This window comes from Chelonia mydas, chromosome 11, assembly GCF_015237465.2.
Source record: "Chelonia mydas isolate rCheMyd1 chromosome 11, rCheMyd1.pri.v2, whole genome shotgun sequence".
In the NCBI taxonomy this organism is placed as follows: domain Eukaryota; kingdom Metazoa; phylum Chordata; order Testudines; family Cheloniidae; genus Chelonia; species Chelonia mydas.
In genome coordinates, this window is record NC_051251.2 from 68763028 (window position 1) to 68785568 (window position 22541).

At 44.7% G+C, this 22541-nt stretch overlaps 1 protein-coding gene across 9 annotated transcripts in view; it reads right to left on the minus strand.

Annotated features, from left to right (window-relative positions):
* Positions 1–20283, minus strand: part of MLPH (melanophilin) — an 83650-nt gene extending 63367 nt beyond the window's left edge. For 6 of the 9 annotated variants that reach the window (XM_043525316.1, XM_037912687.2, XM_037912685.2 and 3 more), the window contains exons 1-2: positions 20033–20283; positions 1463–1598 (exon numbers count right to left, since the gene is read on the minus strand). In XM_043525316.1, coding sequence (XP_043381251.1) covers positions 1463–1572 — 110 coding nt within the window. In that variant the 5' untranslated portion in view covers positions 1573–1598; positions 20033–20283. Of the gene's footprint in view, positions 1–1462; positions 1599–6378; positions 6489–19835; positions 19860–20032 lie in introns of those variants that run through there. The other 3 variants (XM_043525317.1, XM_043525315.1, XM_043525314.1) reach the window with 3 other exon arrangements.
* Positions 20284–22541: the final 2258 nt, after the last annotated feature.

The following is a 22541-nucleotide window of genomic DNA, read 5'->3' on the forward strand; positions in this document are numbered from 1 at the left end:
TCCGTGCCAGCGCAGGGAACTGAACCCAGGTCTCTAAAGTCCTAGGCTAGTTAAACACTGGACTTTACTTCCTGATCTGCAAGAGTTCAGGTGCTCTGAAGTCCATTCTGAGAAATTCCTTAGCACCCATTTTTCTAGACACTGTCCAGAGGAGGCTGCTGGTAGTGGGGACCCTTCAGTGGCCATGGGTAAGATGCTCTGATATTGGTTCTGAAGATTCCCATTACTGTTAGTGATTATTATTTTTTCCGTTTTAAAATGTCCCCTTTGTCAAAGGGAAACTACAAACCCCAGCAGGTTGCCACAAACGACCAAATTCAGCCCTGGTATAAGTCAATGCAACTCCTTTTTAAAGACATCACAGTTGTATCTAATTATGCAAAAACTGAATTTGGCCCCAGGTTTTTTCGCTGGGGACACCTACCACAAACAAACCAGGGTGGCTCACGCATGCAGTATGCGCATAGGCAGGAGATGGTCACTGTTATTCCATTCTTTTGAGCCAAAGGCCTGAAATCAATCAGTTTCCTACCCCCAGAGCAGGTCAGAGGATAGTGATTTGTCAATTTCAATCTCCTCTGCAGGCTCACCAGTTCAGTGCCAACAAGGTCAGCAGAAGTGCAGCGTCACACAGAGGATGAAATAACGAGTTCACATAAAACTAAGTTTTTAGTCACTCCTCTTTCAAAACAGAACTGGACATTTCTGCTGGTCAAAGCAAGTACAGTGAACTTTTCCCACCATACATACTATAGAACACAGCTGGGCAAAACCTCTCGGATTAGAAATTTCATCCAATTTAAGTGCCAAAGTTCCAATTTTAAATGAAGAAGAGATGAAAACGTTATAAATGTGGACCTATTTTTAGCCAGCTCTTTTGCAAACTGCCCACTCATGAGAACCATGCAGGTATTTGAATTTACTCTGCTGTTAGTTTATAAAAGCCTGCTCTAATAAATTTGCTAGTCTCTAGGGTGCCACAAGTCCTCCTTTTCTTTTTGCCAATAAAAGTAACAGCAATGGAGCCAAATTCCGGACTTCGGTCCATACACTGAAAGCTGGGCATCTTTGAAATCAGACTTTGGCCCACGACATTTCTCGGGGGAGGGTACTGCACTTCTGGTCCGATACTTAGCTGGCAAAAATTGGTGTAGCTCCGCTAATTTAAAATCAGTGATTGATCCTGATGGAGCTATGTTGATTTGCACCGCTGAGTATCTGGAGCCTCCCCTTCAGACTGTAACCAAATGCAGTGGACTACTAGGTTAATACAATGGGCTGCTCCTTTCTCCTGTTGGCTTTGCTGGCAGCAGGGTCAAGCCCAAACTGTTTTTTCTTGCCCAGATTTTCAAACTGTTGGCTTTGTCTGTTCTCATGTTAAAAGAGACCTCAGGGATCTGAGCCTGCTATTTCCTTCTGTAAGTCATCAAAGCCTTGAAGTGTGCATAAAGAATGTACTCACTCCAATCTCTCTTCCTCTTTCTTCCGCAGATCAAAGTCCCGTTGAACCACCTCCCAGACGTGCTTGGCCTCTTCATCTGTTAGCTTGGAAAGATCCAGTTTCCTTCCCATCCTAGCAAGCAGTTGTGTCAGGGGATCTAAACAACAATGGGAACAGGAGGAAATAGGTCAGTAAGGTTATATAAGAGCCAGTCTAGATTCAAAGAGACATTGTCACGTTCTTTGTCAGACAAGGCACATGCTCATGCATCTCCTGGGAGGTATTTCATATTGACAGAGGGAAGGAACTTACTCCACCTCTGTCAATATCTGTATGAGTTGGTTCATTCCAATGGTTTGGAATGTGCGGTGACATTGTGTACAATGGGTGGGCGGTTGTGGCAATGCAAATCACTTGCTGACATAGCCTGCCTTCAAAGAGTAACACTGTAGTGGTCTATAGTCTATGGACAGCTTCCTTGGAGTTAGGGGAAGGCTCTATCCCTTTGCCCAGAGTCATACCGAGAGAGCCTGATACAATTGAGGCCTTCATTTGGAGAGTAAAATGCTTATTAACATTAATAATGCTTATTATACAGGCTGTTTACAAAGTGTACCTGAACTATACAAATCTTAAACATTTCCCAAACAAGTCAAGGCCTGATGTTTGTGAGGGTTTGGGTGACAGGACTTCTAGAATCTTCTCTGCTTGCCATGGCAGCTATAGGATGAAAAAAATGTCATCCCCATGGACTCCAAGGGGAGCAGGGTGGCTTTTGTCAACTTCTTGTCTCTCCTTTTCCTTATTTTCTACACTAAGCTGCAGGGCTAATGGGTATCAAGCCAACCAGTCCTCAGGCCATGTGGTCCTGGATGTGGTCCCTGCCTGCTGATGTCTCCCTACTGGGAGAGGTTTTCCCTGTCAAACTGATGTCAACTGCAGCTCCCCGGTCTTTAGCCTGACCTGAACATCTGTGGACAAGGGTGTTGCTGCCCCTTTGACAGAGGGTGCCGGCTTTGGCCTGATGTAAGCATTCTACAGACACCTACTGCGGCCAATTGTCACAGAACACCTTTTCCCCTCTTCTGGTTCATTGGCTTGTTTCTTTCTCATCTGATTTGGTCCCAGCTTTGTACATAAGCCAAGCATATTTTGGTTGCAACTTATTGAACAGTGTCATCATAACATTAATGTTGTCACCATGAATTCACTGATGTCACCACCATAACTTAAAAGACAAGTCTGGTTTCAGAGCATGCATGTGATTCCTGAAGGCAGAAGGTTTAAATCTCTTGTTATTAACAAGAGCCCTAATACACAGTACAAGCCGCCGGGTGCAGGATAACACCTAAAATAATCTGATTGCCACAACAGGCCTAATTATCACCCTTGCTTCTCATTCACTTAATAAAACATTTCTCTGTCACCGAGTGGGGGGCACTCTCCTTGAATACTCTGGGTATTCAAAGGAATCTATTTTCTTCCTTTGTAGGAGAAAACATTACTTAATATGCTTCCCTCCCCCTGGGTATTTAAGGCAAGAGGAAGACACACTAAAGAAGTACAAAGAACTTCTAATCCTGGCAGAATTATCTGTTGAGACCATGCTCTCAAAATAGACCATCCACCCAAAATGAGTTCTACCCATGCAACCTCCATTTCAGATAGTCTCCTACAGTCCAGGCTGGAAATTCCTTGTTGCAGCTAGTTAGCTGTCAGGCAAGAGGAAGAGTAATTCAGTCTAGCAATTCACTTTGGGCAACAGATAGAAGAACAACAACCGGATTTGGGCCTGAAAAGGACTTTAGGTGAGCTGAATCCAAATTCAAATGAATTTTGTGTAGAAATGGTGTTTTCAGGAGAAGTCAATATCTGAGGTGAGCACATGCCTTTCCTTTGAAGCCATAAATCTATTTCTACCTTGTCCAGCTACATTGCGAGCCCAATAAGAACAATTAGTTAACTGGCAGAAGTGAGCAATGAGTTTATCAGCAAATTATGTAAGCAGATTTGAGAGTGGCTTTGCACCAATAAATCCAAACGGCAGGTCAATAGATGACAATTAGCATCACATCAAGATCCTGTCTAAGGGCTTTTGCTGCAATTATCCCAGGACCTCTCAAGCATTGGTTTGCTCCTGTTCTGTTCTGAATTCATTAATGAGAAGACAAAAAAACAAAAACATTCTAACTATTCATACTGTACTGAGTATCTACATGCCTGTTTGAGGTTTCCAGGCCCTTCACAAACACAACAGCACATATGCTGCTCATACAAGGAAGGAAATATTTTGTTGACAAGACAGTCACAACTTTTGGTCCCACTGGGCAAGAGATCAAGTAGAATGCAATGTTTTTGCTTGAAATTGGCATCTATGACCAACTGCTTGCACAACAGTGATGAAAAGTTTGACATCCTGGTCTTACTTTTGTTGCTATTCAAGTAAATGGCAATGCTCCCTTCTAACTTCAGCAGGAAGAGGATCACTCCTTATTTTACAACGCGGAGCCTCGTCTGAAAATGACTGTGAACATGTCTCAATATCATAGGGTCAGATTCTGCCACCTCCTCTTACCGAGTGGCGCCTTCTACCATGGAAATCAATGGGATTGCTTATGAAGGAAGCTACCACTAAGCCCAAGAGCCAAACACTAAGCATTCAGCATTTGCCCAATTTTCATTCCACTGAAATCAATAAAACTCTCATTGACTTCAAAGGGACCCCAGTTGAGCCAAGAACGTAAGCACAAGGCTTAACTTTAAGAACTGGAGTAGACTCACTAGAATCGATGTTGATTGGAAAATCGACACTCAATGGAAAAAACCTACATGCTCAGGTGGTCTGCTGAACTGAGACAGCAGCAGAGTTGGTCTAACAGTCTGCACTGGTTCTACACTTCTTATTAGCGGGGCCTCAATATTGCGGTTTTCATAAGCAATGTTATTTTTGTCAGCAATGTGCCTGCAGAGAGGTCAGACAGGGCAGCATCACATGAAAATGACATTTGAACTAGAATTCTGGAGCCAAAAAATAAAATCTTCCTTGATACAGTTCTGGTAAGTTAGGTTCATATTTAAAAGTTGCGGCAGCTTTCTCGGAAATCCAATGGGAAAGCTATTGCCTGACAGTGAATAGCGCGTACTAGCTGAAGTTGATATTTTTAATGTTTGTTCACGGAATTTTGCAGCTTTACACAAGAGCATTCATCAGCATGAAAGCCACAGACAAACCTTCTATTTTAAGAAAATGAAATCAATATGACCATCAGCTGATTTCCCCATTCCCTCTCTTACATATTTCCGAATAAAATGCACAAAACTTATTAACTTGAGTCAGCAGATGTTTTACTTATCTGGTGACCATGGATGAGCCAAAGGGAATTAATCTCCATCTCATGTAAATCAATGTAGGGTCATGAAAGGATAAGCTGGTTTACACCAGCTGAAGATCTGGCCCCAAAGGCTTCAGAATGACAGCATTACTGTAAGATCAGTTTATATAAGGCTTTTTTTTTTTGCCGTCTCAGCTAATAGCTATGTCGGGCAGGGGTGTGGATTGTTTCACGCCGGACAGACATAGGTATGGCGGTGTAAGTTTTCCATGTAGACCAAGCCCAAGAACCAACAGGCTTCTCGAACTAAACTGACAGCTTGATTTTCAGAAGAACGGGAGCCCAAGGCTGCACACAAAGCAAGATGTGCAGCTGCATGCCTATTTTACACCCAAGACTCCCACAGCAGTGCACAGATATCAGACACTTGTGCACACAAGTCAGGCCATCACTGGCTGGCTATCGAGGCAATTACCTGACTTGCAAGTGGAAAAAGTAGCAGATACCACTGAGGCTGCTTAAATGAAGCTGACTTCGCCTTCATACTCCCAGCAAAGCTCATGCATTGCAGTGGAGATTTCAGTTCTCCACGTCCTCAGCGTAGTCACTTAAGCAGCCTTAGAGATAGTTCAACAGGAATGAAATAGGAATGAGAGCGCTCATCGTGACAGCAATGAAGGATGAGGTGGTATGTGAGAGTGCTGCTAACTCAAGCCAGGCAGAAAAGGGGGAGCCCCTCTTTGCTTTTAGCTGTATTCCACCACCTCCACATCCACCCTTGAACCCCTGCTTAGTAATAAGTATACATGCATTTTGCACTACAGCTGGGTGAAGTTTTTCAGAATATAAGTGGCAAATTCAGGTCAAATTCGGTGAATAGTTTTGGCTAAAAAAAAAACAAACCCTGAAAAAATTCAAGAAGTTGCAAGGATTCGGTTTGGCCAGTTCCAAATGGAATGTTTCAACTTTTCCATTTTGAAACAGTGAATTTAGCGGAACTCTCAATAAATAAGAGAGAAATACTTGAAAATAACCCAAAATGAAAAAATCAGGGAAAAAATAGTTGTGGGTGTGTGATAGGGACCACTCACCTCTCGTGAGCGCCCCCTTTTGGGTGGGTTCAAACCTGCTCTTTCTTGGGGTGTCCCCTATCAGCTGGTGCCCTCGTCAGCTGGGTCTTGAGTGGCTCAGCCCACTGGCCAAGTCACACCCAGTCAATGTGTATGACCTCACAAACCCCTTCCGGGATAAGAGGTCCAACAGGGCCTCTCCCTATGCCCTTGGTAATGTCTGCAACCCTGTCTCCGGGCTCAGTTCTCAGTCCTTTCTGGGCTAGCTTTAAGTCTGTCCCTGCCCGGGTACAGAGCAGTGACCCAGGGCTTTCTTTGCCTTTAAATTCTAGCCCTGTGCTTGGGCTTCTAAATTAAACTTGTCCCCTTCTTGGGGCTTTGGCCACTTTTCCAGGGTTGGGACTGGGACCCACCCACTACTCTGGGTCCCAACCCACAGAACCTACGAATAGCCGCCACATGCTGCTCCCTTTAATAGTTGCTGCTGCTATTCCCTGGGCAACTTCCCATGGACCCCCTTGCTCTTCACCCTTACCTCAGGGTTCTCTGGTCCATGCTTGAGCAGGGTCTCTCCCAGATCTCGTTACCTGTGGAGTTTCACGGCCTTCCAGTCCTTCTTCCCCCTTCTGGTCCCAGCCAGCAACTGACCTGCTCAGCCCCTGCAGCATCTCTTAATAGAGCCTGATGGGCTCTGATTGGCTGCTTCCCTGCAGCCTTTCTAGGCAGGCCTGGAGGACTCACTTTCACTGCTCCTTTTCTGGGGCAGGATGTGGTAGGACTACAGGGCCTCCAGCAGGGCGCCTCAAAGGCCCTGGTACACCCTGTCACAGGGTCAAACAAAACATTTTGTTCAACCACAAACAATTTCCCCCCCAGTTTTTCCGTTCTGGTGAGAAAAACCAAAATAATTCACTTTTGGTTCGAACTGAACAAATTTATTTTTTTTAAAGATGTTTTGATTTGGTCCCTGAACTGAAAAATCAATTATTTGCTCAACTCTATCATACACGTTTTCCCAGACTTGACTTTCTGAAAATCAAGTCGCCAATGTTAATTCAAAAATCTCAGTGTATCCTCAGCTACTCTTTTTGATATTATGGGCCAGATCTTCAGCTGGTGTAAATCAGTGCAATTCCATGGATTTGGACAGAGCTCTGCTGATTTATACCAGCTGTGAACCTGGTGCTGTAAATCTGTGTTTCCTCACCAGGCCATCAGAGTGCAAGACTCCCTAATGGCCTATGCACTCAGAACCGTGGCAAATCCCTGCAAGTGGCCAGGGAGAAGCAAGAGGTCCCGGTGGTGCTGAAATTGAGATCTGAGTTTTGCAGCTCATGCCCTTCTCTGAGCTGAAAGAAGGCAAGCAAAACTAACACAAAGGATCCAATTCACTGCAGGGTGAAGAGATTACACTGTATCCAAACACGGCAGGCAGAAAGCCCTGCCTGCCAACCCCGAGGAAGCCTCCACTCACGTCAAAGGCAAGTTCACTGGCTCTTGTTCGCTCTTTGGAACGGTCACAAGATTTCTCAGGTCTATAATCCCATTTTTCCCCTTCACCCGTTTGCAGTTTTCTACAGCGCTCCTATCATTTGCACTTTGCATCCCTTCAGAACATTGCAATGACATTCAGTACACAGGGCACTGGGAGAAAACAAGTTCAAACAGCTCTACCTGCAAACTGGATATACACCAGGCATCCTATGGTTTTATGTATTGCTATTTGCAACTTTTATTTAATGGTCCAATTCTCATTTTGGATAGAGTTTAAGGCAAACCTTATCACAGTTATAACTTTAGGCTAAGGAAAAAGGTCTCATTAGTCTTTGATCAATTGCTGGAGCAAAGATCACCAGGACATTAATGAGGGTTAGAAATTGACAGCCCCTGGAAATTAGAAAAGGAAGCTTTGTTTAGCAGTTCCTACTGGGAACTGACAATCCGCTAACACTCACAGCGTAGGCTGTAATTTGTAAAGGCATGTGTTCCAGATTTGACAGCAGTGTGTATGATTGACAGTGGACATTAAGATGGATAATGGGTATAGATTCATAGATTCATAGATATTAAGGTCAGAAGGGACCATTATGATCATCTAGTCTGACCTCCTGCAAAATGCAGGCCACAGAATCTCACCCACCCACTCCTGCGAAAAACCTCTCACCTATGTCTGAGCTATTGAAGTCCTCAAATCGTGGTTTAAAGACTTCAAGGAGCAGAGAATCCTCCAGCAAGTGTCCCGTGCCCCATGCTACAGAGGAAGGCGAAAAACCTCCAGGACCTCTTCCAATCTGCCCTGGAGGAAAATTCCTTCCTGACCCCAAATATGGCGATCAGCCGAACCCTGAGCATGTGGGCAAGATTCACCAGCCAGATACCCAGGAAAGAATTCTCTGTAGTAACTCAGATCCCATCTAACATCCCATCACAGGCCATTGGGCCTATTTACCATGAATATTTAAAGATCAATTAATTGCCAAAATCATGTTATCCCATACTAGATAGACACAGCCTAGATTGGAAACTAGTGAGATTATTCTTAGTCTCCTTCCTCCTCCTTTAAATCCCAACCGTTGTAAAATCCTGCTACTCTCTTTAAGGGGCTACATTGTAGCTTTACCGCTAGCTTTGAAGGAAAAGTTGTGCATTGTTGCACTGCCCCAAGGGGGGACTAGGACCCAAACTCTGGCTCAGTCATGATTCTCCCTTGCTTCATAGGAGAAGTACATAGAATATCAGGGTTGGAAGGGACCTCAGGAGGTCATCTAGTCCAACCCCCTGCTCAAAGCAGGGCCAATCCCCAATTTTTGCCCCAGATCCCTAAATGGCCCCCTCAAGGATTGAACTCACAACCCTGGGTTTAGCAGGCCAATGCTCAAACCACTGAGCTATCCCTCCCCCCTAAACTATGCATGACAGGCCTCTACCTGGTGCAGCTTCCTTCCGTCTCCGTGTAGGCATGGCTGTGCTGGCTGGTGCACTGGGGATGAGGTGGATGGACTCAAAGCTGTGCCTGGCTGCTGTCTCCCTCCCGTACTACAACACGCAGCGAGGGTAGACCAGCTTGCAGCCCCGTACTTCTACCTGTGAGCTCTCAGTGATGTTCTAATCAGCTCGATATCAGAGCAACTGACTGATGCGAAAATACAAGCCCGCCGGTTTTAGGAATACTTATATGACAATAATGCTAAAATCACAGGAGCATTGCTGCTGATTGATGCAGTGATGCTATGCCATGTATTTATTATTCACATACCATTTTTTAAACGAGTATGAGCAAGATTCAGATGTTCTTACTCTGCTTTTGGTGTGTCTTTAACTAGGACCAGATTCTACTCACCCGAAGTTCCACCGGCTTCAACAGGAGTCAGATGCTACTCAATGGGAGAACAATCTGACCCTTAGGAATACACTTACAATGTTTTTCAGTTTGAGAATCAAGGGGCAGAGTCCCATCCCTTTCCTCATGTTGAGTAGTGGCTTACTCCAGAGGTAGCAGTCCCACTGAAATCCGTGGGAGCAACCCCGGAGTAAAGGTGTGAGAAAGGATAGTAGAATCTGGCCCTATGTCAGGAGGACAGGACTTTTTCCTTGAGAAACCGAGCTTGACCATGCCTCAGGGGAGTTAAATTTTGATCTCTGTTATAAACAGTGTAAATCTGATGTACTGTCTCGGGAATTACATTAGTAAAAAGGTTTCAGGGGTCACCGTGTTAGTCTGTATCAGCAAAAAAACCCGAGGAGTCCTTGTGGCACCTCAGAGACTAACAAATTTATTTGGGCATAAGCTTTCGTGGGCTAGAATGAAGTGGGTTCTAGCCCACGAAAGCTCATGCCCAAATAAATTTGTTAGTCTCTAAGGTGCCACAAGGACTCCTCGTTTTTTTTTAGAAAAGAGGTACACTTGCTTTTGTTTTCTGGTACTGTTTGAATGGGTTAAATCAAATGCATGAAAATATACAGAAACAAGACGCTATTGTACCTGCCTCTGTGCAGATGTTTAATACCTAGCGAAGCCAGCTGCACTGTAAACCAATACAAATTAATGGAAACGTGCAAAGTAAACAGTAGCTAAACAAACACAAGTCAATTCCTTTCCTATCTGACATGTGTTCAAGCATACAGCATGCACAGGTGTTTAATGACTTAAATATTCCTATTACAGCTAAGCCGTAATGGATAGGAACATAATGAATTGAATGGCTTGGCTTAAATTGGCCTGTGGGAACAATGCATGAATGCCAGCCACATTCCAGGAGACATGGCTGAGAATCAACAGGAAATTCATCACAGATTTTAACGATACTGACTTAGTGGAGTTACACCAGGGATGAATTTAGTCCAACAAGTCTTGGGCATGAAATGCTATTGTGTGGAGTCTAGAGTAAAAGCATTTCATAGAATCACAGAAGTCAGAGATGGGACCTATTAGTAATTAACCCAGAACTTTTCCCTACTGCCAGTGCAGGAGTGATTCCTCCTGCACATTCCCAATGCTTTACAAATCGATTGCGCCAGAGAGCCAAGCAGCCATTAGGCCAAGGAGTCATTTGGCCTTCAGAGACTATTCCACAGCCTCAGACATCTCACTGGCAGAAGCATTCCCAGATATTCAGCCATAATGTCTTAATTTCATCCCATCAATCCTACTTCTACTCAAATAGTCTACGGTACAACCACAGTGGCTCTGTGATATCATAAACTGGAAACTCTGTGGCAGCTTAATTCAACTCGTTTGCATTTAAATGAGCTATGACAATTGATAACATGTTCATTATGGTAGTCCCAGTGTTATTTCTTTTGCTATTAATTCCATTTGTGCTGGGTCCACATTTTCAGGATTTCAACATGCTGCAGGTTTTTCTAATGATAACTGTGCACTGTAGAAATTGTCATGGGGGAAGCTAGATGTTTCAAGAGCTAAGGAGGAAGCCCTTGGGATTTTTAATAACTAAGAATCATAGAAGATTAAGGTTGGAAGAGACCTCAGGAAGTCATCTAGTGCAACCCCCTGCTTAAAGCAGGACCAACCCCATCTAAATCATCCCAGCCAGGGCTTTGTCAAGCCGGGCCTTAAAAACCTCTAAAGATGGAGATTCCACCACCTCCCTAGGTAACCCATTCCAGTGCTTCACCACCCTCCTACTGAAATAGTTTCCCCTAATATCCAACCTAGACCTCCCTCACTACAACTTGAGACCGTTACTCCTTGTTCTGTCATCTGCCATCACTGAGAACAGCCTAGCTCCATCCTCTTTGGAACCCCCCTTCAGGTACTTGAAGACTGCTATCAAATCCCCCCCATCACTCTTCTCTTCTGAAGACTAAAAAAGCCCAGCTCCCTCAGCCTCTCCTCGTAAGTCATGTGCCCCCTAATTATTTTCATTGCCTTCCGCTGGACTCTCTCCAATTTGTCCACATCCTTTCTGCAGTGGGAGGCCCAAAACTGGACGCAGTACTCCAGATGTGGCCTCATCAATGCCGAATAGAGGGGAATGATCATGTCTCTCGATCTGCTGGCAGTGCTCCTACTTATCCAGCCCAAAATGCCATTAGCCTTCTTGGCAACAAGGGCACATTGCTGACTCATATCCAGCTTTTTGTCCACTGTAATCCCCAGGTCCTTTTCTGCAGAACTGCTGCTTAGCCTGTCGGTCCCCAGGCTATAGCGGTGCATGGGATTCTTCCTTCCTAAGAGCAGGACTCTGCATTTGTCCTTGTTGAACCTCATCAGATTTCATTTGGCACAATCCTCCAATTTGTCTAGGTCACTCTGGACCCTATCCCTATCCTCTCCCCACAGCTTAGTGTCATCTGCGAACTTGCTGAGGGTGCAATCTATCCCATCATCCAGATCATTAACAAAGAAGTTGAACAAAACCGGCCCCAGGACCGACCCCTGGGGCACTCCGCTTGATACTGGTTGCCAACTAGAAATCAAGCCGTTGATCACTACCCGTTGAGCCCAACGATCTAGCCAGCTTTCTATCCAATCCATACTTTTTTAACTTGCTGGCAAGAATACTGTGGAAGACCGTATCAAAAGCTTTGCTAACATCAAGATGTATCACGTCCACCACTTTCCCCATATGCACAGAGCCAGTTATCTCATCATAGAAGGCAATCAGGTTGGTAAGGCATGACTTGCCCTTGGTGAATCCATGCTGACTGTTCCTGATCACCTTCTTCTCCTCCAAGTGCTTCAAAATGGATTCCTTGAGGACGTGCTCCATGATTTTTTCCAGGGACTGAGGTGAGGTTGACCAGTCAGTAGTTCCCTGGATTCTCCTTCTTCCCTTTTTTAAAGATGGGCACTATATTTTCCTTTTTCCAATTGTCCAGGACCTCCCACAATCCACAAGTTTTCAAAGATAACGGCCAATGGCTCTGCAATCACATCACCCAACTCCCTCAGCACCCTTGGATGCATTGCGTCCAGCCCCATGGACTTGCGCATGTCCAGCTTTTCTAAACAGTCCTTAACCTGTTCTTTCACCTCTGAGGGCTGCTCACCGCCTCCCCATACTGTGCTGCCCAGTGCAGCAGTCTGGGAACTGACCTTGTCTGTGAAGACTGAGGCAAAAAAGGCATTGAGTACATCAGCTTTTTCCACATCCTCTGTCACTAGGTTGCCTCCCCCATTCAGTAATGGTCCCACACTTTCCCTGACCTTCTTCTTGTTGCTAACATACCTGTAGAAAACCTTCTTGTAACCCTTCACATCCCTTGCTAGCTGCAACTCCAGGTGTGATTTGGCCTTCCTGATTTCACTCCTGCATGCCTGAGCAATATATTTATACTCCTCCCTAGTCACCTGTCCAAGTTTCCACTTCTTGTAAGCTTCCTTTTTGTGTTTAAGCTCACCAAAGATTTCTCTGTTAAGCCAAGCTGGTCGCCTGCCATATTTGCTATTCTTTCTGCACATCGGGATGGTTTGTTCCTGTGCCCTCAATAAGGCTTCTTTAAAATACAGCTCTCCTGGACTCCTTTCCCCCTCATATTAGACTCCCAGGGGATCCTGGCCATCAGTTCCCCGAGGGAGTCAAAGTCTGTTTTTCTGTAGTCCGGGGTCCGTATTCTGCTGCTCTCCTTTCTTCCTTTTGTCAGGATCCTGAACTCAACCATCTCATGGTCACTGCTGCCCAGGTTGCCACCCATTTATACTTCCCCTACCAATTCTTCCCTGTTTGTGAGCATCAGGTCAAGAGGAGCACGGCCCCTAGTTGGTTCCTCCAGCACTTGCAGATGTGCGAGGTAGCTTGGGATTGTAGGGAAAGGACATTAGCTGGATATTTCTGCTGAAGTGACCCAGCAGGGTCATAGTTAACTATATTAACATTTAAATGGTCAGGTTTAGTTCTCAGATTTAATGCTCTGCTGAGATATATGAGGCAGCTCACACATTGGAGCAATCGTTTCAGGTTGTCTGCAGACCTAGGCAGTTATCACTGCATTGGTTTACACTGGGTTCAAATTCAGAAGGTTTATGTTCACCACCATAAAAACAGAACTGATGAATTAGGAGTGAAGCTATGGTTCCCCAAGGAGCTGACTCTTAACACTAACAATGTTCCAAAATCCCCTAATGCGACAGGGGAAAGGGCCGGATTCTCCTCCAGTGTGCACAGGTGAAAATCAGGAAAATCCACTGAAGTCAATGGAGTTAAACTGGTGTAAATCAGGTGTAAGTGAGAGGAGATTCAGGCCTCAAAGCTGATCATGCTGTATTTGGAAGCCTCACATACTAGCTGGGAGAGGAGAGAACAGACTGATTCCATCTGTGGAAGACACTAGAGTGAAGAACCTGGATCTGGGTGTCATGAAGGATCAGTTTTACACTTCATGATCCCTATGAGGAAACAAAGTAAGAATTCAGTTGGCTTTTCCCCTTTTCAGACATTTGTGATACAGACTGTGGCCAGAGCGAAGGGGTTAGAAGGGATTAATCCACCTCCAGGATGTATGCCCCATGACACAAGATCAGAGGGCACTTAGTGAAATTAGAGGAAGTTTGTTGCCAGACCATGTGCATGCAACCTTACCACTCATATCTGAGCCTTGTACCCTGCACACAGACAAGAAAACATCTATTCTTGGGGCAAAGACCCTAAAGAGTGGAGCAAACACGGGAGGGGGGGATAGCACAGTGGTTTGAGCATTGGCCTGCTTAAACCCAGGGTTGTGAGTTCAATCCTTGAGGAGGCCATTTAGGGATCTGGGGCAAAAATTGGGGACTGGTCCTGCTTTGAGCAGGGGGTTGGAGTAGATGACCTCCTGAGGTCCCTTCCAACCCTGATATTCTGTGAGTCTAAGAGGAAGACCTGGGCAGCTGTGATTAAGCCACCAGAGTTTAATAAGATACATTTTGTTTGCTTCTTTCCTCTTGCTACTTCAACCAGCTCGAGGAAAGGACACATTCCTTGTCACAGAATGTTGGTCCGCTGGTTGTGATGCCTTCTAGCTCTGCAAGCAAGACCGTGTAATCCTTTTGAGGACGAGTTCTGCCCCCACCACGACATAACTGTGTCCTGGGGGAATCTGCAGGGTGGGGTGAGATGAAAACTCTCAGTGGGGGCTCAAGGAGCCTCTGCTCCCACTGGTGCATCATAGCTTGTGGATTTGATTTTCACTAGAGCAATGTCTTTGCTACCCGGCACTGTGAGAGATTTACACTAGCCTCGGATCGGCCCCGAAGGCGGCATGTGAAATAACAATAGGCTAACCTGCTTTAACATGTGAATTTATTTCAAGCACCGACAGTACAGGGGTGCGCAGGTTGTGTCAGCCCCCCCTTCTCAGAGGCAGCCGGGCCAACAGACTCAGGCTCGTGCTGAGGCACTAAAAATAGATGCTGCAGCTCGGACTGGAGCTCAGGGGTCTCTGAAGCTTGGGGAGGGAAGTGGCTTCAGAGCCCAAAGCACAGCTTCAAAGTGCTGTCTACACGGCTAGTTTTAGCGCCAGCCCTGTGAGCCTGAGTCTGCTGACCCAGCTGGGACTGCCGCGGGCTGAGTAAACATACCCTCTGTGCTCTAATTCCCCATCTGTAAAGGAGGAACAACCCTTTCCGACCTCACAGGGGTGTTGTGAGGGTGAATATGTTAAAGACGGCAAGGCACTCAGATGCTACAATAACGGGGGCCATACACATATCTTGGATAGACGGAGGTTTGCCCAAGTTGAGGCCAACAGTGACTGTGTTTACTGAAAAGCTATTTACGGCTAGAAAAGAAAATCTTCAGCTATAGAAAACCATAGCCCTGATCAAAAGGGTACAAATGAATTAAGCTTCTTTTTAAAAAGAAAATATTTCCATTCGTACTGATTTTCATAGCGGGAGGGAGGGATAGCTCCATGGTTTGAGCATTGGCCTGCTAAATGCAGATCTGGGGCAAAAATTGGGGATCGGTCCTGCTTTGAGCAGGGGGTTGGACTAGATGACCTCCTGAGGTCCCTTCCAACCCTGTGATTTTTAATGTATCGGTTTTTAAATCATTTCCATTAAACCAGTTTGTGTTTGCGTTCAATCGCTTCCCTGCAGCATTGGCAACCCTAAGCTCCACAACAAAAGGGAACGGACAATAGGGGCTGGGATGCGTGAAATTGCCTCGCCGCTTTCCCCCTGTTGTCTCAGTTGAGAGAAATGAAAGAAGTAAATTCTAATATTTTAAAGTAGTGGACAGTGAATTTGATTTAAAAAAATCACTCCCTTTAATAACTTAGGTCCTGATTCAGGAAAGCATTCCTATCCAGGACAGCACATAAGCATGTGCTTAAAGTTAAGCATGTGCTTAAATTCTATCCTGAATTTGCATCCTAAAGTATTATTAGCAGCACGGGTATAATTTAAATTTTTTTTTTTTAACCTGACAATGTCCCTTTAAGGAAATGAGCATTGGATCTTAGATGCATGAGATATTTTGGCCAGAAATTCTCATGGTTAGTGCACTTCTCAAATGTATTTCCTTTCAGGAGGCATCACTCATGTTAGGCCCCAACTTACTTCTGTTTCACACAATTTTGGTGTCCTCTTGCTTAAATTACTGAAAATTATTTGTATCAGAAATAAAGACCTATGAAGCTGAGCCTGCAGAAAGAGTTGTCTACACTAAAGGGAGGAATCCCTCAGACTTGTTAAGCGTCCCACATGGCAATTTTTTTACAGCCTTCATTTTTGTCTTTGACACACATTACATCCTACATTTGGGCTTTGGAAGATGCAGCGATATAGCGTCTAAAGAATGCTTAATTTCTAACCTCCAATTATGTTAAGGAAATCAATACACACGTGTTAAGATAAATACTTCAACTCATCAGCTGTCTGTGTGCTACTCACATGCTCGTCTTTGATCTAACATACAGTAACTAATTCAGATATGTACTCAAGTCTTCTGGAATACGTGCATTAAGATTAGACTCGCACAATGATAAGATAATAGGTGCCCGATTCTCGGAAGTGCTGAGCTCCCATTAACTTCAATGTGGGAGGTCAACAATTCTGGAAATGAAACCTCTTTGCGAGACAGTCCAACGGTTTCTGGAAGAAGCAGGTGTAATCAAGGAAAGCCTAATATCAGTGACTTAAAGTTGGTTTGAGTGAAACAAAAGCTTTTCCAACATGTCTCCCCTAAGAGAAGAAACGAATGTTTATTGTACCTAATGATTAATTTAAAAAAAAAAAAGAAAGAAAGAAGAGTAAGCAGCATTACTGTAAAAGTGCAGTGTTTTGAATTATTAAAACTCTAGAACGTCATAGTGTTGTTATATGGTAATAGCTGAACATATACTGTAGTGTCTGTTAACATTTCCATGATAAAATCAGCTATACAGGGTTTAAAACTCAAACACATGGGCTTGTTCATACATGAAAGTTATTCCAGAATAAGGACGGGTATACATTTAAAGTGAACTAGCTCTTCTGGAATAACTCCATGTTTTGACATTTTATTCCAGAAGCTGGTGGTTTGAAATCTGAGCTGTAAGTGTACCTTTTTGGCTCAGCACAGCTTTAAAATAGGAAGGCCTGAAAACGCCACAATTGTTTTGTTTTCATAAGCCTTGCCGAGGAGAGGGGCCTTTTATAATTTGGGGAGAATAATGTAAAGAGTTGTTTTAAAAAGTATATAATGAACAAGGTTCACGGAACATAATTTCCAGGTAATAGCTCTTCTTAACCGTACATGAATTTATAAAATTATAAACGGGGGTGGGGGGAGAATAACTGAGGGGGTGATAGAAAGTGAAGGAGGAAGACACGGCACAGGCAAAGTGGCTTCAGACCTTCGTTGTTCTTTTAAAGACTTTTGAGGTAGAAGAATTGCTCTCTGGAAATCACAGGACACTGGCAGGGTGTCAAGTGGACGTCATAAATACGTACTCAAAACTATTTTTAATGACATCTACTCTCTCACACACCCTCCTCTCCCACATCCACACCCTCCCCTTTAGGAATGTGTTAATATTTGCAATGCATTAGCACTCGGCGGCATACTGTATTTAAGAGCCACAGGGTCAATAAAAATATCAGTGCTTGGAAGCAACATCATTGTTCCCTAGCTGGATGGTTGGGAATGGTTCTCCATTTAAAGACTCAGTAGCAAAAGACAGATAGAAAGTAAAGGAAGGGCCCCGTCTGGCATGGTGCGAAGTGCCTTGTAAGTGTCCTCAATTGCCATGGAAGACAGGAGGATTGTGGGCACCCCGCACCTGCCAGGATCCATTAAATTCAACAATTTTTGATCTCCAAAAATGAAACTAACCTCCCCCTACACAAGGGCCAGGAGTAGGTTTTGTTTGAAATGATAAAACCTAAGATATTGTCAGGTTTCAGAGTAGCAGCTGTGTTAGTCTGTATCCGCAAAAAGAACAGGAGTACTTGTGGCACCTTCGAGACTAACAAATTTATTTGAGCATGAGCTTTTGTGGGCTACAGCCCACTTAGAATATCAGGGTTGGAAGGGACCTCAGGAAGTCATCTAGTCTAACCTCCTGCTCAAAGCAGGACCAATCCCCAATTTTTGCCCCATATCTCTAAAAGGCCCCCTCAAGGATTGAACTCCCAACCTTCAGGTTAGCAGACCAATGCTCAAACCCATGAGCTATCCCTCCCCCATTTCATTAGATGCATGCAGTGAAAAATGCAGTAGGACACAGAGAGCATGAAACAATGGATGTTACCATACACACTGGTTTCAGAGTAACAGCTGTGTTAGTCTGTATTCGCAAAAAGAAAAGGAGTACTTGTGGCACCTTAGAGACTAACCAATTTATTTGAGCATAAGCTTTCGTGAGCTACAGCTCACTTCATCGGATGCATACACCATATACACTGTAACGAGAGTGATCAGGTAAGGTGAGCTATTACCAGCAGGAGAGAAAAAAAACCTTTTGTAGTGATAATCAAGGTGGGCCATTTCTAGCAGTTGACAAGAACGTCTGAGGAACAGTGTTGGGAGGGGGGAATAAACATGGCGAAATAGTTTTACTTTGTGTAATGACCCATCCACTCCCAGTCTTTATTCAAGCCTTAGTTTGCAAATTAATTCCAATTCAGCAGTCTCTGGTTGAAGTCTGTTTTTGAAGTTTTTTTATTGTAATATTGTGACTTTTAGGTCTGTAATCGAGTGACCAGAGAGACTGAAGTGTTCTCCGACTGGTTTTTGAATGTTATAATTCTTGACGTCTGATTTGTGTCCATTTATTCTTTTACGTAGAGACTGTCTGGTTTGGCCAATGTACATGGCAGAGGGGCTTAGGCTTGAATAAAGACTGGGAGTGGATGTGTCATTACACAAAGCAAAACTATTTCCCCATGTTTATTCCCGCCCCTACTGTTCCTCAGTTAGCTCACCTTAACTGATCACTCTGGTTACAGTGTGTAAGGTAACACCCATTGTTTCACATTCTCTGTGTATATAAAATCGTCCTACTGTATTTTCCACTGCATGCATCCGATGAAGTGAGCTGTAGCCCACGAAAGCTTATGCTCAAATAAATTTGTTAGTCTCTAAGGTGCCACAAGTACTCCTGTTCTTTCTAAGATATTGAGAGTCTTAAAACAAAGTTACTTCCTACTGCCACCGTGGTTGTATAGGAGTCAGCCCTACACGGGGCAGATTAGATAGCCTCTCTGTTAACAATAATGGGAGTTGCCCCATTTATTCTGCTTACATGATGCTGAAAATTAACCCCTTGGGGCATGATCCTCGACCCCATTTACACCTTGTAGCTCTATTAAAGTCAACAGGAGTGTGGAGGCAAAAAGTAGGCAGGATTACATCTTGAATGGATTCTAGATATATTCTAGATTCTCGGAGTGGTTTATAGGCTTCCATGAAGATCTATTATTAATACTGCATTGCAAATGAAATTACCACACACACACACACACAAATGGTCCTTACATTTTCAGGGATTGCACTAGATTTACCCACACAGCTTCAGCTGAAATCGACAGGCAATCCAGTATGTGGACAATTCTTCAATTTATAGGTAAGGAAGGCTATGTCTTAAACCCAGGGGAGCCTGGAAATTCAGAGTCAGAGGAAACTGCCCTGTTCCCCAAGGCACGCTCTTCTGAAAGTTCAGCTAAAGAAGGGCGCCTCCAACCATGCAAATGACATGGAGCGCATGTGAAATTTAATGAACGCGCTTTACATTGGCATTTTGCAGCCTCAGGCTGGGTATCTGCCATAACATTGAAGAGTGACATAATTTCCGAGGCCGGCTCGAAGGGCGTTCAATGTCAGGGGAGCATACACCAGTTTCCACTGTTCTTTCCTGCTGATTAAACTAGCATAGGACTTTGAGGGACATTCTTTCAAGGCAGAGCTGCAATAGCTGGGCTGTATTTCTGGACCCAGTTTAGACTCTCTGCTTTACAGGTTAATCCAGAATGTAGCTCTCCTTCTTTCTGGAAGCTGACCTGCTTTGAGCACCACCCCTCAAAACAAAACGGGTATTTCTCTCCCTCCTCTGTCCAGTCATCATTCTTACCTGGGCTGCTGGCAACATCCTTCACTTTCCATATCAAGTGCAGCCTCAGGGCAGGGCTGGTGATTGCAACAGGGCAGGGAAACTCTCAGTTTAAGAAACTTACTGATTAGCAAATAGGCACCCCCAGTCCCTTTCCGACCAGATCCCTTGTTTAAAGCCCCCAGAACGGATCATTAGAAGGTGAAGTTGCACTTTACCTTGTGAAGGGCGGCAGCCGATGTTGCTTTGATCTGTCTCCCTCTCTCCCTGTCTGGCTCGGCGGAAATCCAGTCCAGAGGGTGGAGTAAAAATATGTTTTTGTCACATGCTCCCAGTGCTGGGTTCCCATCCTCTGCCCTGGGGCTGGGCAGAACAAACCACCTAATCGGTGCACAGCGATCACATGGGGGCGATTAGAGCTTCAGAGTCAACTTCCTCCGAGCAAACCAGAGGAGCTACTCTTCGGAGATTGCGGTAAAGCGTCAGGGGAATAGACAGGAAATAGGGGGCCAAATGCAACCCCAGTGTAACTCTGTCGAAGCCGGTGGGGTTACACCAGAGAGGAATTTGGCCCAGGCACTTCAACTAACAGACACTCTTCCTATTGGCAAACTTGGAATGCCTTTGCAGAAAATAAAATAACCCCCCGCCCCAAGGAAATGGGAAATATTTGCCAATTTTTAACGAGCTGAGAAAAGACCCAGGGTTTTCAGTCTTGGAAATCTTGTGACTTGAAAGCAGGTGATTGCATAACAGAACAAAAATATAAAGGAACATACAAAACAACAACAACAACCAGGCCAAAAAACAAATCAGAAAAACCAAACCAAAAACCCAGCATCACTCACACACAGAAAATCCAAGTTCATTAGGCTTTGGAGGAAAAAAATCACGTTAAAGTGACTGTGTGTTGTGTTATCTGCATCATGCTGGGGCTTATTGCAAGAGAAATAAGCATGGGTTAGTTCTGTCTCCAGAAAGGATGCATTTTTTAAAACTAAATTTGATCAAAGTTTGGGGATCGTTGAATAGAGTCGTGTCTGCAGCATGTGATATTTTGCCTACTGGTGCATGATAATTAATGGAGACTTTCAGATGCTGAAATCAATATTGGATTAGATGTGGTGACATAGGGGGTGATCCTATGTATTTCCATTTGCTTATTGATTTTATTTTTGTGGCATGAGTTCATACTAAATCATCATTAAAACTGGGGCCATGACGATGTAGGTAGGTTAACACACTCAGGGTTTTGTTTCTTGAGACTGGGTTGACATCCTGTGGTGATCAGACCAGGCAGTATGAGTTTGGTGGTCTCAGCTAGAGATGCTCAGGACACCTCTCCGCAAGACAGCTTCCGCACACAACTGGCAGTGACCATCACAAATCATACTGGTTCTACGGAGCAAGCTAGGTGAGGAAGTTTTCACATTGCCTGCTACCAGACAGTACAGCAAGCCATTTGTTCTCCCGAGCATAGATCCTTCCCTTCTAGCATAGGGCATAACGCCATTAGATTTAGGAAAATATAAACAACATCTGTAGAGGACGATACACATGATCAATGGCTTTTCAAGAAAAAGGAACGTGACTTGGAGCAAATTCCACTCCCAAGAACTCTGAGAGGTAACGTAGTCTGGTAGAGCAAGCATAATTTGGAGTCAGGCAATCCCAAATTCCAGTCTGGTGACTTGTGTGTGGCCACAGGCAAGTCAGTTAGTCTCACTGCCTCAGTTTCCCCAAAGGGGTGGTCTGGCTCCAGGGGTGTGCCTACCCAGACCTGACTGCAGGATTGCAGGCTAGGCAGACAAGTATTTCCATTTTACAATGGAGGAACAGAGGCACAGAGAACTCAAGTGACTTGCTCAAGGTCACACAGGAAGTCAGTGGCAGAGAAGGGAGCTCCATCCCAGTGACTTAATCACTAGGTTAAGCCCTCGCCTTGATAGTAAACAAAAATCTGTGTGCTGAAAAAAATGAACAAACCTTTGCTTTCCAGCAGCATGGTGAGGGATATCTTGCCCCTGTTCACATGACTGTTCCTTTTTAAGAATGGGGCTAATGGGGAAGATTTGGGTCTCATTCAAAGCCCATTGCATTAACAGCAATCTTTCTATTGGCTTCACTAGGCTTGGATCATTGGATGTATATATCGTTTGGATCTGGGTGTGATAGTTACACTATCAGCTTACCCTGATCTCCTCCCTGCCCAAAGGAACAGTGGATGGACTGGACTGAACTGAACTCAGAGCGAATTGCCTTGCCTTACATTTTCTTGCTTGAAAAGGTTCTGTTTAATGGCCCTCTGCACACAAAATGCCCCAGGGGTGTAATGAGTTCAGTGGAATTGTGCACATGGAAGATCTGCAGGGAAACTTCAGACTAAGCACTATTAGCTAGGTGAAGTTTGCATCACCTGCCCGTTAGTGTCTGAAAGGTGGAGGGAGCGTTGCAAGCATAGTGCATGTTAACGCTCCTTTCCTAGTGTCCCTGCACTCCAGGTAGCCACTGGAGGGACTGGGATTCGGCCTGGATGAAAACACCTCTGAATTCTGACAAAGTCCAGATCTAGATGCAAACTGGGCAGCTCAGGCCCGTCTGAGTTGGGGCATGTCACCAGATCACACTCGGGGAGCTCCAACGGTAGGTGGCCGGCCCACAGCCAGACTCGGATGCCCGTACTGAGGAGTACCTTGTGACACCAGTATAATCCTGGAAGGCTACACA